Here is a 17,337-nt window from a genome sequence, read left to right on the forward strand (position 1 = left end):
AGGCCATATATTCTTATGTCTTGAGATGGACTTTGCTTAATTTTATGAAGCCTTACTCTTTTGCAGTCGAGACTTATCCTTTGGTGTGAAAACATTTCTAATGAAACTCTTCTGATTGGAAAACACATGACTTGATAGCCCTAGACGCATCGGTCCAAGATAATTGTGTTTGAATCTGATTTTATGTGTTCAGTTCATCTGTGCTGGGAGCTGATGGATGTCAGTACCGAATCCAGGTCTCTGCAAAGAACCATCAAAACAAAACAAAATTGTTTTTGACTCTGGGGTGGTAACTGGCTTGGTTGAGAAGGTGCTGTGGGGGTTAAGTTTTGTTTTTGTATCAAACCCTCTGGTTTTCCTGGGAAGTCTATTTTCTGTGGACAATGCTTGGGCCTCTGTATCACACAGATTTATACAGCCCTAATTTCCATTGGCTTTACCACAGCAAAGGTGTCGATTCATGCATGAAATTGTTAACACTGGAACAGAAGATCTAGCTATCCTGAGTTCTTCCTGTTCTGTATAATGTTGAGGAAATTTGAGGACTGAGTTATACTATTTCAATTGAATGTTGGGTGAAGTCCTGGCCATGTGAGGTTCAGTTGCCTGTTAATTATTCCTACTTGCTGATGCCACTAAATTTTTAGGAGCAAACTGGGATGTGAGACGGAGAGGAATATGAAGAGGAAAAAACCTTTGCCTGTGAGACAGCATGTTCCCAAGAGTATTCACAAACGCTAAGAACATTTTGAAAAGAAATAAGGAAACAGACAGCCTCTTCTGCTGATATATTTGCTACTCTATTTGCAGGCATTTGCCCAAGGGTTGTTTCCAGATCAGGGGAAAACCTCACACCTCATCTGGAGGTTTGGAACAAGCATGGTTTTGGGGTTACCTGTGCTCTCAGGGACCAAAATGGGACCTCAGTGTGGGCTTTCCTTTTGCCTTTCTGCTTCATGTCAGCCGGTTTCAAGGAGACTGCCTTTGCAGCCTTTCCTGCAGGAGCAGCCCAGCAGCACCCCAAGAATAAAGCATAGCTGCATCCTGCAGCTCACCACCTTGGAAGCAGCACCTCTGGGAGACTGATGTATAATGGAGTTTCAGTTCCTTCCTTGCATTTCAAGCATTTTTAGTTGGAATAGAAGAGCGTGAATTGCACTGATTGCAGTCGGTAAGGATCTTAGTGTATGGGTGGGAATACTGTGGTTTACAGGAAGCAAAAGAATAAGAAAGAATACAGGAAGAATAAGAAAAAAAAAAGCCTAATGATTGGAAGTGTGTTGAGATAGAGTTAAATCAAAAGGAAGTCAAAGATTTTAATGCTAGGGATGATTAACCTTAGATGCAAGTGGGGTGGAGTCCTCATTCTTCAGGTCTTTGAATGGAGAGTGGTTCATATCCTGCAAGCGTGCACTAGCCAAGCAAGTTACTGACCTTGGCCATGCCCTTGGGAGGGCAAGTCCAAAAAAAATGGTCTCTGGTGCATAGGACATGTGGTGACCACCACTCCCTGCTTTCAGCTTTGTGCTTTGTCCAGACTGTCTTTCATATTCCTTCCTTGCCTCAGCTTTCATCTGCCCCGTCTGCTTCTTTTCCTTGCTTTCATCTGAGGGGTCACACATTCATGTCTTTACGGAGCCCAGGGGAAACAATACCTGCTTTGTTCGAGCTGTCTTCACTCCAGTTCCTTCCCTTTACCTTGTCAAATACCAGGAAGGGCTCAGTTGAAAACTTTGTCCATTTAGCAGAGGTTGGCTTCACATCAACAGCCCCAGGCTAACAGCGTTTATCAGGTGGCACAAGATCAATTCTAATTCCTGAACAGTTATCACTCTTCCTGTTGCGGCTGTTCTCCAACACTTTGAGAAGCTGGGAAACTTTATGCACAGGTGTTTGCAGGAGGCAGAAAGATTGATGTGTCCCTGAAGGTTTTACAACTGATCGTATCAGTCATAACGACCTCTGTTGTCTTAGGCGAAGGCTCCGTGTTTTCTTTGTTCCCTAAATGTTGGTTGTAGTACCCGGGAGCCTGTTCAGTGCAGCCACAGATGCATGGTCTGCCTGGAGTCACATCGGTGTCCCAGCCTGGCTCCTGTGCTGGTACATCTCAGAGCTCTACCGAGGCTGGTGGAGCTACGCACACACTTCCACTGACAAATGGACAATGTTGAAGTAAACATGCATTGCCCCAGTTCTCTATAGCGGTTGCCAGATCTGTATTTTTATTATCATTTGTATGCTTAGCCTGTCTGACAGGAATCACAAGAAGGAATCCCATGTCCTGCACAGTGAACCATCATAGGCAGCCTAAGCCTTACCCTTCAGCAGGTCATCTAGCCAGATGCACGTGGAGGGTGAAGACCTGGTCAAGAAGCACACTGGTTGCCAGCTTATGGTGATCAATGGTGGAAAGCAGTCATTAAGCAACATTAATGATGTCCTTATGAGCAAATGAGGGCTGTTAAAGCAGGGATAGAAGATTATTGCCACAAGGGAGGAAGAAAAAAAGCCATTTCACTGATGAATCCAGCTCCAGCTGAGCAAGCTGGTGTGTGGCAGATGTCTATCTGTGTAGGGAGAGCTGGCTGCTGAGCACCCACATCTTCCCTCTCCTTTCCTTCAGGCAATGAGGTGAGGAAAGTGTGGACTGAAGAGAAGAAGGTGGAAAGACAGGCTCTTTCTCTTTTTCTGCTTTGGCTGCAAAGCAGCATAATTTCTGAGTAGTTTGGGAAAACAGGTAGGAATATCACGAACATCCATGCTGTTGCAGCGCTGCCCTGTGTGGCACAGAGGCTGTGCCAAGGGACTAGTGCAAAAATGTTGTGTAAGGACAATTTAGCAGCCTTCATGCAGTCCTGGGCTCTGCACAACTGAGAATGGACACTGAGGGGGGCTGGTAGGAAATCCTTCTTCCCTTGTTCCCCTCCATTTCCCCTCCAAGTGCTGATGAAGGTGATTCTTCCTCCAGTCCAGCTGAGGAGATGCTCAACCACATACACCTCTCAGAGCAGCACCAAGCAAGCACACCACATTACCGTTGATGGTGTCACTGAAGAGAGACTTATTGAAGTATTTGTCTATATTGGAAATATTCTTCTATCAGGTTGGTTTAATTTGGCACTGTTTCCGTCTCTGCTGTGCTTTGCATGGAGTGAGAAGGGATGCTGCTGTCTGAAGCAGACCTGGACAAAATGATGCCCAGGCTAAGTCCAGCACAGCAGGCACAGCCCAGGGTGAATGAGAGTCCAGCATGGAGCAGCACATCCCTGTGGCCCTTTCCAATTTTAATATTTACACTACCTTTCACAGGTAGCTTTTTCTGGATTGCTTGGAAGCAGTGTGGGTTTAAAACTGAGATCAGGATTGTCTGGATCACTTTTGGTCTTTGTGGGGGAAAACAAGTGTGCTTGCTCGCTTGCTTGCTGGTGCCTCACAGGTGGAGTCTCATCTGGGAGAAATGAAAAAGTTCCTGCCAAGTATTACTTTAAAATAGGTTTCTACATAATCAAAAAAATGCTGCAGTCAGTACCTCACTGGCAGCCTTGATAAGTCCTGGGTGCACATAGACAGCAACTGAGGTCCTCTGCCATCCTTGCAAAGTCTCTCCTGGTCAGCACTGGGAGGTGTTACGAAGGGACTTGGCACTGTGGAGCCAGCAGTAGCTGTGGTCTGCAAACGCATGCATCACCTGTGATCCCCTTGCTGGTATTGGCTTGGTAGCTTTCCTTTAGAGAGGAATCAGTGTTGAAAACGGAAGGCAAAAAATGTACTGAGCACATGCTGCTGGGCCTCTCCTGTGCTGCAGCCTCCAAAGGGTGTTCTCTAAGATCTCTGGCTTCAAGAGGCGGCATCAAGCCTATTGCTGAAGGGAGTGATAGCCAAAATCACCAAGAACTTCCATACGCCTTCAACCTGCAGTGTTTGCCATTGTTTAGAATGCACAGAAAGCTGAGATGATAGTGTGTAGGATACATTTATTTCCTCTTCCAAAATGAAGGGAAATGGCCTGAAGGGACAGAATTGCGGAACAACACACTGTTTCCTTCTCGCATGATGTCTTGGTTCAGAAGGATTTGTTTAGCACTTAGTCCTTTGCCTCATGGTTTAAAAACAACAATGAAAGGACAACAAGAAGAAATACTGAACAAGAAGCAGCTGGGTAGATAACCCACAGATCAGCCATATTATCATGGGTTCATCCCAAGCCATAGCTGGGATCTGAATGACTTCAACCCACCACAAATTGCTCCTACCACAAGGAGCACCAGATGGGGCCGATGTGCAGCAGCTGGGACTCACTGACCAGAGATACTTGTTGTGACACATGGTGGTTGTGACCACACTGCCGTAAGCACGAATAACCCCACTCAGCAGGGGAAAAGCAGTCCCGCAGGGAGTGATGGACAGCAGCAAGAAGGGCATGACGCATGACCTTGCTGTCCCCTCAGCATCCAGGACCTGGTGGCATCAAAGCTCCTGTGCCTCACCTGCTTAAGGGTGAAGACAGGATAATGAGGATGCCCTTTTTTGCAACAGCAGCACGTTAGGGGGTTTGTTTCTAGACTGGTTTGCTAAGATGAATACTGCAGAAACAATTATTTTTCTCAAATTCCTTGAGCTGGCCTATTTAGCAGGACACCAAAGCTGCAAGAGAGTCGGCACACTTTCTCATTATTTTCTATTTTTTGCTTCTGCATGGTCTCCAAGACAAGGGAGGAGAACCCCGTATCCCCATCTAGGTAATATTGGGGTGTTCTGCTGATCTGTAAGGGCAGGTGGCAAAGTAAATACTCCAAGGGACAGCATAAACTTTTCCAAAGTTTCCCAGGGAAGATCCAGGCTCTGCTTATACACGTTTGGGCATGGGAAGTCTGCAGGTTTCTCTTCCTGATTGAAAGCAGATGCTTTGTACTGCATATACTCAGGTACCATAGTTCTTAAAAAGAAAGGACCTTTTAGCAATGACTGCACCAACAAAATTTGGTATTCCCATTTTTATATTAAATCTTTTTTTATTGAGATGATGTAATTACAGGCATTTTAAAAATTATTTGCAACTCACTGGCCCTGAGAATAGGCTTTTTTGTTTTTGTTTTTGTTTTGTTACATTCGATTCAGTCCCTTAACCCCACACCTTAAAAAAACAAAAAGCCACCATCAATAAAAAGACTAGAATTTTATTAAAAAACAAACAAACAAAAAAAAAACTCAAACTGATGCATTCTGGATTTGCACAGGGTTGCAGTCTGACAAAGAGATCTGGAGAATGCATGCATGGATTGCATGCATGCACCTGGGGATGGCAGCAGCAGCGTAGTGTTCACAGGAAGGGCCTCAGTAGTGTTCTTGGGATGGAGAGGAGGTCTAAAGGTTTCCAATGTCAAGCCAGAAAACGTTTGTCGTGGAGCTGCAGCATGTCCTACCTGACTGCTTGTGCCTTGTTCAGCCTTGCAGCAAGCTGAAGGCAACAGAGGTCCCACCAAACTGTAAGGTGTGGAGATCCTTTGCTGGGCATTTCTTGGACTCTTTCTCCCTTTTCCCGCTTGTTTTGGTGGGAAGGGCAGAAAGTTTGGCTTCTGTGCTGCTGGCAAATTCTACACTGGGAAATCAGAAGCTGGGGAGAAGAGGCAGGTGTCAGGGCTGGTGGAAGGATGATGTTGCCTTTGCTAAGCCTACACGGGCAGCCAAGTGTTCCTGTAGCTCAGCATGGGAACACTCTGTTTGGGCTCCACGGATCTGCCACCAGGAAGTGAGGTAGAGGGGAATCTGCTTACTGCAGCTGCTGCAGCCTGTTTTTATTCTTAGTTATTTTTATTTTGTAGTCATAGCTGATAAACTTGCTGACAAGACCCCAAGGAGCAGTCCGCACCCTGCAGGTCCCTCACCACGTCCCGAGCCCCTGCAGCCTGTGCAGTTGCAGCAACACACATGCCTCTGGTGCCCGTGCTCCTCCCCACAGCACCAGGGGCAGGAGCTGCCAGGATGCGCCTCTGTGGGAACAGCCTGATCCAGACCTCCAGCGAAACCTACAGCTGCAGTGGAGAGTAAGTTGTCCTAAGATATCCTTTGTGTGTGAGCTGGAAGGTAGTTCCTGACAGTCAGCAAAAATAGTCTTTTTCCTTTGACTTAGATTCTGCGGGTGCAAATGACTGCATTTTTGGTAAAGGTGAATATTTCCTGCACCAAATTTCCCCTACAAATTTTACCTATGGGGCGACACGTGGAACTTCAGGATTCCTTGCTTTTTCTTGCCTTACACAGTGCTGAAGACAAACTTCTTACTAGCATACATGCTGAGCATATGGGCTTACACTGATGGATTGATTATCTCGAGTTCCCTATTTTTCCATTGTGCACCTTGACCATAACAAAATCATGGAGCTCAGAAAGCACTTTAAATAGAAGCTTCCTATTGTCTTTTTTTTCCCCAGCATCTCTTAGTAGCTGGAGCAGGAGAAAGAAAATAATGCAGTGCATGCATGCACCACAGCCCAAGCAGTAATGGACATGAATTGTTCAGTGCAAACTGTGCTTCTTTCTACTGCTGAACATCCTAAGAAACAGCAAGAGACTTTCTTTACATTGACAGTTCTGGTGTTCCCACTTCATCTATCATTCACGATCTCCTCTGAATTATTCTTTTGACCACCCCAGGAAAACACGTCCCAATTCCCTCCACGCTACACGTTAAGTAAGAGGACACACAGCACCCTCTTCACTCCAGCTACAGAGGCACAGCCTCAACTTGGGCGCCCTTGAGCAAGGTGACTGAGCAAGGTATCACCTTGGCCCCTTGGTTTCAAGGAACATTTGGTTTCAGGCCTGTGAGCATCGGGATCCCTGTCTCACACCTCATGAGCTCTAAGTACTTCAGAGTCATGGCAGTGACAGGTCATCTGCTCATCTTTTCCATGCACACTCCTGCGTCTTTTCTTTTGAGGCAGAGAATGTCTAGCACTTGGTGTGCTGGGACTTATAACATATTGACTATAATATAAAAAAATGTGGCTGGGAAAAGCTCAGGGAAAGATGTATGCTCCGTCATTCCTCATCAGATACTGGCTCTGAAAAATCTCTCCTCATTGTACGATGCCTATCTTTGCCCTTAACAAAGCCTTTCCTTCTAAAGTTGCAACTCAATAAAGTCTTTTGTGAGCTTGGACTATCTCTATTTAAACATACAGGCCACTATCCATTGCCAAGTACTATTTTTTTTTTCTTCTGGATAGATTAACCCTCTTGTTAAGTATAGGCTAAGATCAAAAGTCATGTTAGTAGAATAGCTGATAGAAGTGCTATCATGGAAATGTACCTCTTGTTTTTTCGGTAGGAATGGATTAGATTAACCCACTATTTTTTTTCCCCATTTCTAGTATTCATGTTCCCATAAAGAGGTTCTCTGTTTTTAATGAACTGGTGTGGACTTGATTTCTTCCAGACATCATGTGATTCCTGCAGTTTCTCTGCATATCTTCTCCCTTTGCAAGTATCATTTCTGCTGCTAGGTATTCTTCCCATTAAAAGACCCACTGCTGATGGATGGCTGGATACCTGGACACCACAGACTTCCCTGTCATGATGGCCCAAGCAATGTGAAATGAAAAAGGCCAGTAGTTTCTCTGGTATCGGACATTAAGGGCTGCTGAGCTTCTGGCAACCAAACTAGGAGTGGCTTTTTGCCTCATGCAAAGCACCCTCATGATGCAAACCAAATCAGAGGTGTAAAAAACAGGGTACCTTGCAAAGAACAAAAACAAAACCCAAGAAAGAAACATGTATCTAGGGTTTCTTTTTTCTGGTCTTTTAAATCATGTTAAAAACAGGCAAGCTGAGACAAGATTCCTGGATGGCAAAGCTGTGGGGTGGGGAAGAGTTGTGAGAGGCATAAACAAACAAAGCCAAAATCAATTCCAAGGTATCAGTACAGCTATTTGGTCTCTAGTTCTCTACCATCAGTTTTTAGATTGGTGAATCATCTACCTCTCCAGTGGCACAAAATGATCCTGGAGTAGTTTCTGAGTAGTACAAACCATATGATGGGTCCCTTTGCACTGTCCTTAAGATGTAAGGAACAGTCCTTCACCTTTCACCCCAAAATTGCTAGCAGGTAAAAGAAAAAAAAAATCCCTTTTGTAATTTCAGATGTTTCAGCCTTTGCTTTTTTATCAAAGGCTCTGATCTGAAATTCTGCTTTGTGCATATATTGTGGGGTTTACGTATAAACATATATATATATGAAATGTTTCTCTCTATATACATATATATTTATATTCATCCCTGCCCCTCTCCCCCCCACTCCATTCTATCACTTCTTTACTAGAGGGAGGGACAATGTCAACATCAGTCTATTGCAGAGGTTTGTCACATTTATTTTTCTCCTCCCTGGAGCACTTAGGTGATTGGTTTTGGTCCATATGCCCTCAGTAAATAGCCACTTGCAGGACTCATGAGCCCAAACTACGCTGGAATGCTATCCCAGCCAATACATGAAGGGTGACTCCTCTTCATTTGACAGACATGTGTGGTAAATTCTTTTGGTAGCTTCAACACATTTCCCAGTCGCAGCACATATACATTGATCCAAGCAAACTGGAACCCTTGAGCAAATCCCTCCTGTGTTGCTATTGTTTTACGCAGTGTTACATCATGAGACTTGCACAGAAAATAAGAGTGCTCTATTTCCATAGGAAAGCCTTCCCAAAAAAAAAAGCATAATCTGATGTCTTGTCCTATGTGAGATAAGGAAAATCAAACTGCATGTTTATTAGGGGGGAAAAAAAACAAATCCAACAAAAAAAAAAGAAAAACAACAAACAAAAAAATGAAACCAAAAAGAAAGAAAGAACTCAAGGGAGACTCTGCAGGAACAGTGAAGTAGTGCATAAGTCCAGGCTTTCTCCCCTTTACTTTTCTGCCAGCACCACTTCTGCCTGTTAGTTTGTTTTGTTAAGGTGCTTCAGGTCCTGCATGGTCTTCAAGCTAAGTGGAGACCGCAAGTACTGCTTCTGTGTTGTTGCTTCCCCTCCCAAACTGTGCCAGCCATCCAGGCAGATGTTTCTCCCGTGGACACACAGAGGCGGTGCACCAGTTCCCTTCAGCACTCATCTTCTTGGTATGTTTGTTCATCCAGTTCCTGGGACTCAAGGTGCTCGAGGCGGTCTGTTCTGCCACTCATAATCTCATCTGGGGTCTTCATGAACCTGCAAAACAGAGAAACAAGTTGATTTCCCAGCGGTCTCAGCCTTTCTCCTTATCAAGATGCTGAGTCCCCTGACCTCTACAGCTCCCCAGAATCATCTTTGCTGTATCCTCTGGTATGACTTGGTATTTCCCAGCTTTTCCCCAGCCTACTGGTATCTTTCCTCCCCATACATGGAAATGAAGTAAGAAAAATCACAAGCATTTTCTCCTGCTCCCTTTTTCTAAAGTCCAAATCAAAACCCACAGTCTTTTCCAAAGAATGATATTTACTTCTTTTTCTTCATATTGTTTGCTGTTGCCATATAAGATGACAGTATGCCACATGTCCACTCATTTACGGAGTCTGGTGACAGAAATGTAAGTGATCTTTATTGTAAGCATATTTCAAAGCAAATCACTTGCGAGGCAGAAGGCTACTCATTTCTGCCAGCTTGTGTGCAGGTGAGTGAAGATAAATATGAAACACCAAAATAGCAGGTCTGGAAAAAGCCAAGGACCAAGTCAGAACAAGCTCTGGGAAATGAAAAAAGCCCTGAGAGAAAAAGCTTTTGGACTAAGCTTTAACTGGGAAAAGGGAACTGTGCACAAAGACAATATCTTCCTGTGTGACTGTAGCCAAGTGTAATTGCAACGTAGCAGTGTCCTCTGTAAATAAATGCCACAGCTCCCAGCACTAATGTCTTGATGCAGTAAGTCTGCAGGGGGTTAGAAACAGAAACTGCCTCTGGGGAGGCATGGCAGCAGTAGGAAATGGGAAAGGACATCCACCAGCCTGCAGATCAGATTTGCAGTCTTGATCTTTGCCAGGGTGCTTTTGTGTACCTCTGCATACGGACAGCACAGAAGAGCTCTGCTTTTTCTTTCTGGATTTAATGGCGCAGGAAGAGAAAATGGCACAGGAAGGATGAAATCCTAGTTTAAACACAAACCACTTTCCTAACTTGTAAGTACTTCTGGAAAAATCAGAATAGGACATGTTTATGCTGGAAGTGTTACAAAATGTTGTATTTCTTCATTAATTATGTACTGGCTAACATTCAGCAGTACAAAATGTGTTAATCAGAGGAATTTTACTTAGGTTGACGATATGCTCAGTATCCTGGCCCCAGTGAAAACAAAACCAACTGACAGGAGCCTCATTACTATCAGTGACCCAGAAAAATCACTGCTGAAGCTAATGGGCAAGATTTGCCTCCTCTTCTGCCTCTGAGGTTATAAAGTTTAGGGCTTTCAGTCTGAAATATCCAGGGCCTCTCAGCAAATGCGTAGCACTGCCTGGAACTAACCTTTTGCCACCCCTTCTAATTTTGGAAATCATGTGCACATATGCATTTATGAAAAAGAGATCAGCTATGACTCACTTCTGTGTCACTCCTATTTGCATGCTGGAAGAACTCTGCTGATATAAATGGTGTTACGGTGCTCAAAAACTAGCATACAGAAGTGGTGAATCAGTCCCTAGTTATCCAGTGAAAACTCACCAAAGCCTACAGGCCAGACCATGCCCTGATTTAAACCCTGTGCTTGTCCTGTTGATCCTGAGTGAGGATGAAATCAAAATGGAACAATACCACTGTCCCCCTACCTTCTGTCTGTTCTGCTTCCTAAATCACATGGAAGATAGGCTGATAAGAACTGTACAATATTACTTCGGGAATTCTTTCTGGTCTGTGTTTTAAGTCACGTCATGGAACTCAAAGTATTTGCAATAGCATTTGAATAAATTGAAAAGAAAAACCAACCAACCAAAAACAACAACAAAACCGAAACAAAACAAAAACCCTAACAAACAAACAAACCAAAACCAAAAATCAACCAGACCAGAACTACCTGCCAACAAAGAAACAGTATCTATGACCTCTTTTGTTGCAGAAGGCATTCTGCCCATTTATTAGAAGACCTTCTCTGACTCTATTAAACTTAAAGCTCTGTACAGATATCTGCAGATGACAACTGCCTGCATGTTGCTTATAAAGTCACATTTCCTATTTTTTTCTGCGATTGCGAGAAATGGCCAAGAAAGGCACATTAATGGCTTGATTTTCTGCAGCTGTTCTTCTTTTTCTCTTCAGATATAAATAGGTCTAAGAAAACAACATCAATAAGTTCTTATTGGGAATTGTGCAAGAAATGCTTTGTTCCCTCCCCCCCAGTTTCCAAAGGAAATGAGGTTTGTACACTCATGTTTTTTGCTGCCTGGTGACCTTTGGATCTGTTGGTCAATTCTGGGCAAATCTGACTGAGGAACTGAGGTCTCCAAGGGTATTAAGTTTCTACAGTTCTGAGAAAATAGGCAGCCTGGTTGAGGAGAGATGGACTCCTGTTTTGTTTGTGCTCCCACCAAAGGAAAAGCTCAAAGATAAGCACAGGCATTATTCAGCATCACAGAATTCCCCTGGGAAGTGCAATCTTCACACAAGGCTACAAAAACCCAGGCTCCTTTTGCACTGTTGCTTATGGATCAGCTTTAACTTTCTGCCAAAAAAAATTAAAATAACACAGTTGATTTTGCCTGTGATTCCTTTTTCCCTTCATTATCTTTTCTCTGTCTTAAGTCTCTTTCTAAAATGGTATCAACAAGACATTCCACAGAAACCTCTTCAGCTGTAGGTAGTCTGAGTGCTAATGCAGTTCTGTTAGACATTTAAGAAAACAAACTCCAAGACTGCCTTCCTATTGATATCATTTCCAAGAACATTACTGGATCAAGACCAGTAATCCAGACCAGATCCAAAGCAGCCTTTGGCCTAAGTTCAGCACTCTGTGGGTCAGACTTATACACTAGGATTCCCTGATCCTGCCTGCAGAGAACTGGAGTGCTCACACTCAGTGGTTCTGCCAGTTGCACTCAAGTTCATTCATTAACCCTCTTCTTTACACTGTTCAGGGTCCTATTTCCTAAATTCTCGGTTGTATCATCCTATCTGATGTTTTATGATCAGCTCTTGCAGGTCCCTCTCTTCCTTGAAGGCACTGCTGCCAAAGACAAGTTCATCAGCACTTCTCTTCTGCGATGTTGATGCTCTCGAGGAAATGCCAGATTCCTGCTTAGCATTCACCAGCAGCTGTGTCTGTAAGAGTTGAACATGGACTGGATTTTCCAGGAGTTTGGCTGAGATCACAAATCATTTAGCTAAGGTCTTAAAAAATGGCACAGCCTGCTTGAAGTGAGTGAAAAGATTACTACTGACTCCACTGATCACTGAAGCAGGCTTGTATTTTTCTAAATTAGTGCAGTTGTCTTGAAAGCTGGGAAGCACTGGTCTAGACAGCTTTTACAAATGCGTGCCCATTGTCAATGATGTTAGAGCCGTGGCAATGAAGTATCACACACAGAATTCCGTCTTCCATCTTCAAAAACTAATTGTCTGTAGAAAGGAATGGCAAAGAAAAGAAAAAATTACCTGAACAAAAGCCTTTGTCCTGGCTCCTTCCGGATAATATTTAGTTTGTAGTAGTGGCGTAGGGCTCTGGACATTTTCTCATAAGTCATATTTGTTCTGTTCTGTATTTTTCAAAAGAAAAGGGAAAAAAATGTGTTAAGATGATTCATGAAAACCTTCCTAAGCCCCCAAAGGAATTACAGAGCTATCACAGGTAGCTAAAATATCCAAGCCAGTACAAGAAATTACACGTTCCATTATTCTGCTGTTTGCAGGTCCATCCTGCCCCTCCAGCCCTCATCAGGAAACTTTTACGGGTCTCTTTTCATACAGTGCAATTTAAGCTAGAATGTCTACCAAAAATTCCAACTGAGGTTTTTCTATAGTTTCTTGGATCACACATAACAAAAGGCTTCAGCAACCACAAGAGGAGATATTAGATGGAGATGCTCATGCCACATGAGATGTGACAGGTCTGTTCTTAATGAAACCACCTTTTGTAAAAGCATAAGAACAGTGGCTAATAGACTGCATTCGTCAGCAATCCCTGCTAAGAGCGCTGTTCCTCTGGGAATCCCCTCCATTAACTAGTTGATGCTTACTGAGCACTGTGGAGATTGAGAGCCTGTTTCTCCTCTCATTATAGGGGTGTAAATCAAATGGTCCATTAAGTTGTATATGTGCCTCTGTGACAGAGCCTCCCCTTCATTTTGGGAACTGCTGACCCCACAGCCAGAGCACTGCAGAGTGACTGAGGCACGACGCCGCTTCAGCTGAGTGTCACAAGGCAACAGTGATGGGCATAGGCAGAGCTGCATGGGGCCAGCCATCACAGTACTTGCCTGGGTTGGGATAACAGGATCAGTCCCTCAGGCTACGTCTGCATGAAGACCATTTTTCTGGTACAAGAATCACTGTTTACCATGCAGGCAAAGAAACTCCAGCAGAGAGGGAACGACACTGGCACTGGCAAAACCATGTTTGCATGAGTATTAAGAAGCTGCCTTGCCATAGGCAAAACAAGCCAAACTAGAAGAAGCATGTTTTTGCTCTGTGAGCCTTCATGTTAAGAGTTTGGCTTGGCACAGCTCTGTCAATCCGAGATCAGGCAGAAGTCTATAGCGCTGACCTGCCTTTATTAAATGAGACTGATCTGCCTGTCCAAAATGGCCCCTAGTAACAGACCTCCATTGCTTGCCCTGACTTTGAAAAATCTAGACCCTGCTCAATGGGAAGCCCCCTGAAATAGTTTTTGTGTTTTTTTCCATTTCTTATATGCTAAAAGGCCACTACTGTGTCTCCCACGTGACTAATGGTTTGAAGTAGCTTCAGTTTCAGACAGCCAACATGAGAAACACAAGGCCTAATTATCAGCATGTAGGTGAGGCAAGGGCAGTATTACTCCTCATTCACAGAACTCTTCATCCCATTCCCAGTGCTGCAGCCCAAACCCTCTAGGAGAGATTTAAGTCATGTCACACAAGAAAATCTTGACCGTATCAAGATGTATGCTCATACACAGAATAACAGTATGGTTAAGGTTGGAAGGCACCTCTGGAGATCATCTAGTCCAATCTCTCTACTCAAAGCAGGGACAACTAGAATGGGTTGCTCAGGTCTGTGTTCAGTCCAGCTTTGAACATCTCCAAGAATCTCCAAGAATGGAGACTCCTGTCTCTCTCTGGGCAACCCATTCCAGTGTCTGATCACCTTCCTAGTAAAAATGTTCCACACCTAGGGTCATTCCTCCCCAGGTGTGGAACTCTGCATTTCCCCTTGTTAGGTTTTATGAGATTCCCATTAACACATTTCTGCACAATGTCCAGGTCTCTCTGCAAGGCAGCACAACCCTGTGGTGTATCAACCACTCCTTCCAGTTTTGTATCATCTGAAAACTTGCTGAGGGTGTCCCATCATCCATGTCATTAATGAACATGTTAAATAGTAATGGCCCCAGAATCAATCCCTGGGATAATACCACTAGTGAATGGACTTTGTGCTGTTGATCACAAGCCTTTCAGCCTAGCAGTTCAGACAGTTTTCAGTCTATTTCACTGTATTCTTGTCTTGTCCATATTTCATTAATTTGTCTGACATTACAGGAGAGACAGTCTCAAAAGCCTTTCTTAAGTCAAGATACCCAATATCTACTGTTCTCCCTGCATCCACCAAGCTAGTCATTTTGTTGTACAGGTTGGTCAGGTAAATCTATGTAAATCTATGTTGACTACTCATACACTCAATATGTCTATACTTGTATATATATACACATATAGATATGAGTATGTATCTGTACTCATATAGATATATGTGTACATACTCAGCCCCATACTGCAAATATCAGTAACTGCTTTCCAGTGAACAAGAAGAGCAACATCTTACACGGAAATACATAATCCTACAGCATTTGATGTCTGTCACAGGGCAACAGTCTCTCCTTTTGTGAAATCTGAACAGAAAGGAAGCTTCTGCTGAGGTGTAGTACACAACTCTTTGTAGACCACATCTTACCAGAACATCCTTAGCATCAGGTTTCAGGAATAAATGATTTCCCTTGAGAGAGAAGGACCGTTAATTCTTATGTTCCTTGTAATTTTATAATTAAAAGTGTTTATAACTAAATGCCTTTAAACCAAACCAACAGGTTCTTCATGTGAAGAGTAAGTTTTAGTGCTTGAGGCCGGATGCTTTATATTTCCAATATACGTACAATGAAAGATTACGACCTTCCAGGAGTAGTTTATATGCACATGCTTCCCTTCCTTTCTCCCCTGTTTATAAGTAAATCTTGTGATGTTACAAAAGGTGATGTGCTGTAGGAGGAAAAATGCATTGCTCCCTTACCTTGTGGTTTCCCCACAGCCGGGCCAGCCCGTTGGGATCCACTATCCGAAATATTTTGGATTCCTTATCTTCCCATCGGATGAAATTTTCGTACCGGCTGTCAGAAAGCAGCTGATAAACATAATCCCAAAGCAACCTACAGTCTGTGAAGAGAGAAGAAAGAAAGTATTAATGATTTTCTTTGGAATTAATTCTGGGAACTTCAGGGTGGATTTATAGTGAAAGCACAGTGGGGAACATGGCTGAAACTGCTACTGCAATCTGAAATGCAAATGACCTGGTTGGTATTGACTAATAATTGCAAAATGTACTGGAATATACATAGTCTCTTCTGATGTGTCCTGGTCCTCCTGACACTGACTGAGCATCTTTATCAAATTACAAGCTGTGTGAAATGACCAACTGATCTTTGTTGTGTTTACTCTTGTACTGACACGCATAAAACCATCACAGTTAGCCCTGATAATGTTGCAGGCTGTTTCAGGGTGGAAATCAAGAATCCTGCATCCTGCTCTCCCTACGTGAGGTTGCCCCATTCTGTGCCAGCTCAAGGGGTCTGAGGCATGGACAATGCTACATCTTTCCTTTGTAACAGAGGATTTCATTGTTAGAAATCACATAAAACAGACACCTTCTGCCATTTTTGAATTTGCTTTTTATTTTTTTGAGGTTCCTGGAAAACAAACAAACAAACAAACAAAAAAACCCCACAAGTATTATAATTACTTGAGTGCTACTGAGAGGTTAAATACTTTCTATTTGGATAATTGAATTCAAATTTCCTCTTGGCAAACACTCCTTAGGTCGCTAATTAAAGGTCTAACAGATACTTAGGTTTTAGTTTAGTGTTTTTCAGTTTCATGGCAGTCTCTTGAGATGGCGGAAGCCAAGAGCTGAGCTGCTCCTACTTCCTGCTTGCAATGTGTGTTGTGAGAAACACTCTGTAGCCAATAACATAGGCTCAGGAGAGGATCTCACTGAAGTAGCATTTTTATTCGCGATTGCAGCGGCAGGCATCCCGCAAGCAGAAGTGCACCTACTAGTTCCATAACACAGTTTATATACTTTTTTTTTTTTTTTTTTCCCCGAGGACCGGAACCCTCCCCTTTTTCCCCATGACTGGGTTATCCAGGTTCACAATCCATCCAGTGCTTCACAGACAATACATGGCTTTCAGTTGCTGGCCTGTTATAAGTCAAATTTCTTTTGACTTTTATACTCTTTGAGGTGGTAATGTTTCTTACACAGTGATTTCCGCCTAATTGCTCTAAGGATTCTGGTTGTCTGCATTTTACAAGGTTGTCTGTTAAGCTTTCTTATCACTGCAAGCATATCTCAATACCACATTCCTTTCCTCTAAACAATGTAACTCTGTGCAAAAACAACATTTTTTTTCCCACAATTCCCCCCTTTTCTTCTTTATAAATTGTTGGTTTTTGCAAAACTTTTCTCTAAGGTGTAATTTGGTAGGTATCTTCCTCTTCTTCACTTTCTTTGCTTTCCATCTCCTCGATATCATCATCTTATCTGAGTAAGGTGGTGGATCCATGGTCATTTGTTTCAATAGTGCAGTTTCAATTAACCACTGGATTAGTCCTCCTACGCAGGGGATAATGCAACAGCCGATGGCTGTCAAAACTCCTGCTACTGCGATCAAGGATGTAACTATGGACATTACCATCCTTTTCCATTTACCAAACCAAGATTCCAACCATCCTCTGATGGAAGTGTCTGTTCCCAAGTTTTCTGCCAATTCATTGGCAAGGGTGGTAAGCCCTTGCAATGCTCTAGTTACTATGCCATCCAGGACAGTATTGTTGGGGATAAAAGTGCAACAACGGTTGCCCAGCATCACGCACACACCTCCTTTCTCTGCGAGCATCATATCTAACGCTATTCTGTTTTCCCA

At 43.3% G+C, this 17,337-nt stretch overlaps 1 protein-coding gene across 5 annotated transcripts in view; it reads right to left on the reverse strand.

Annotated features, from left to right (window-relative positions):
- Positions 1-8,503: 8,503 nt before the first annotated feature.
- Positions 8,504-17,337, reverse strand: part of ETV6 (ETS variant transcription factor 6) — a 145,434-nt gene continuing 136,600 nt past the window's right edge. For all 5 annotated transcript variants that reach the window (XM_083820784.1, XM_083820781.1, XM_083820780.1 and 2 more), the window contains 3 exons: positions 15,429-15,571; positions 12,606-12,706; positions 8,504-9,200 (listed from right to left, as the gene is read on the reverse strand). In XM_083820784.1, coding sequence (XP_083676910.1) covers positions 9,095-9,200; positions 12,606-12,706; positions 15,429-15,571 — 350 coding nt within the window. In that variant the 3' untranslated portion in view covers positions 8,504-9,094. The remainder of the gene's footprint in view (positions 9,201-12,605; positions 12,707-15,428; positions 15,572-17,337) is intronic.

This window comes from Anser anser (assembly GCF_964211835.1).
Source record: "Anser anser genome assembly, chromosome: 1".
Taxonomy (NCBI): Eukaryota; Metazoa; Chordata; class Aves; order Anseriformes; family Anatidae; genus Anser; species Anser anser.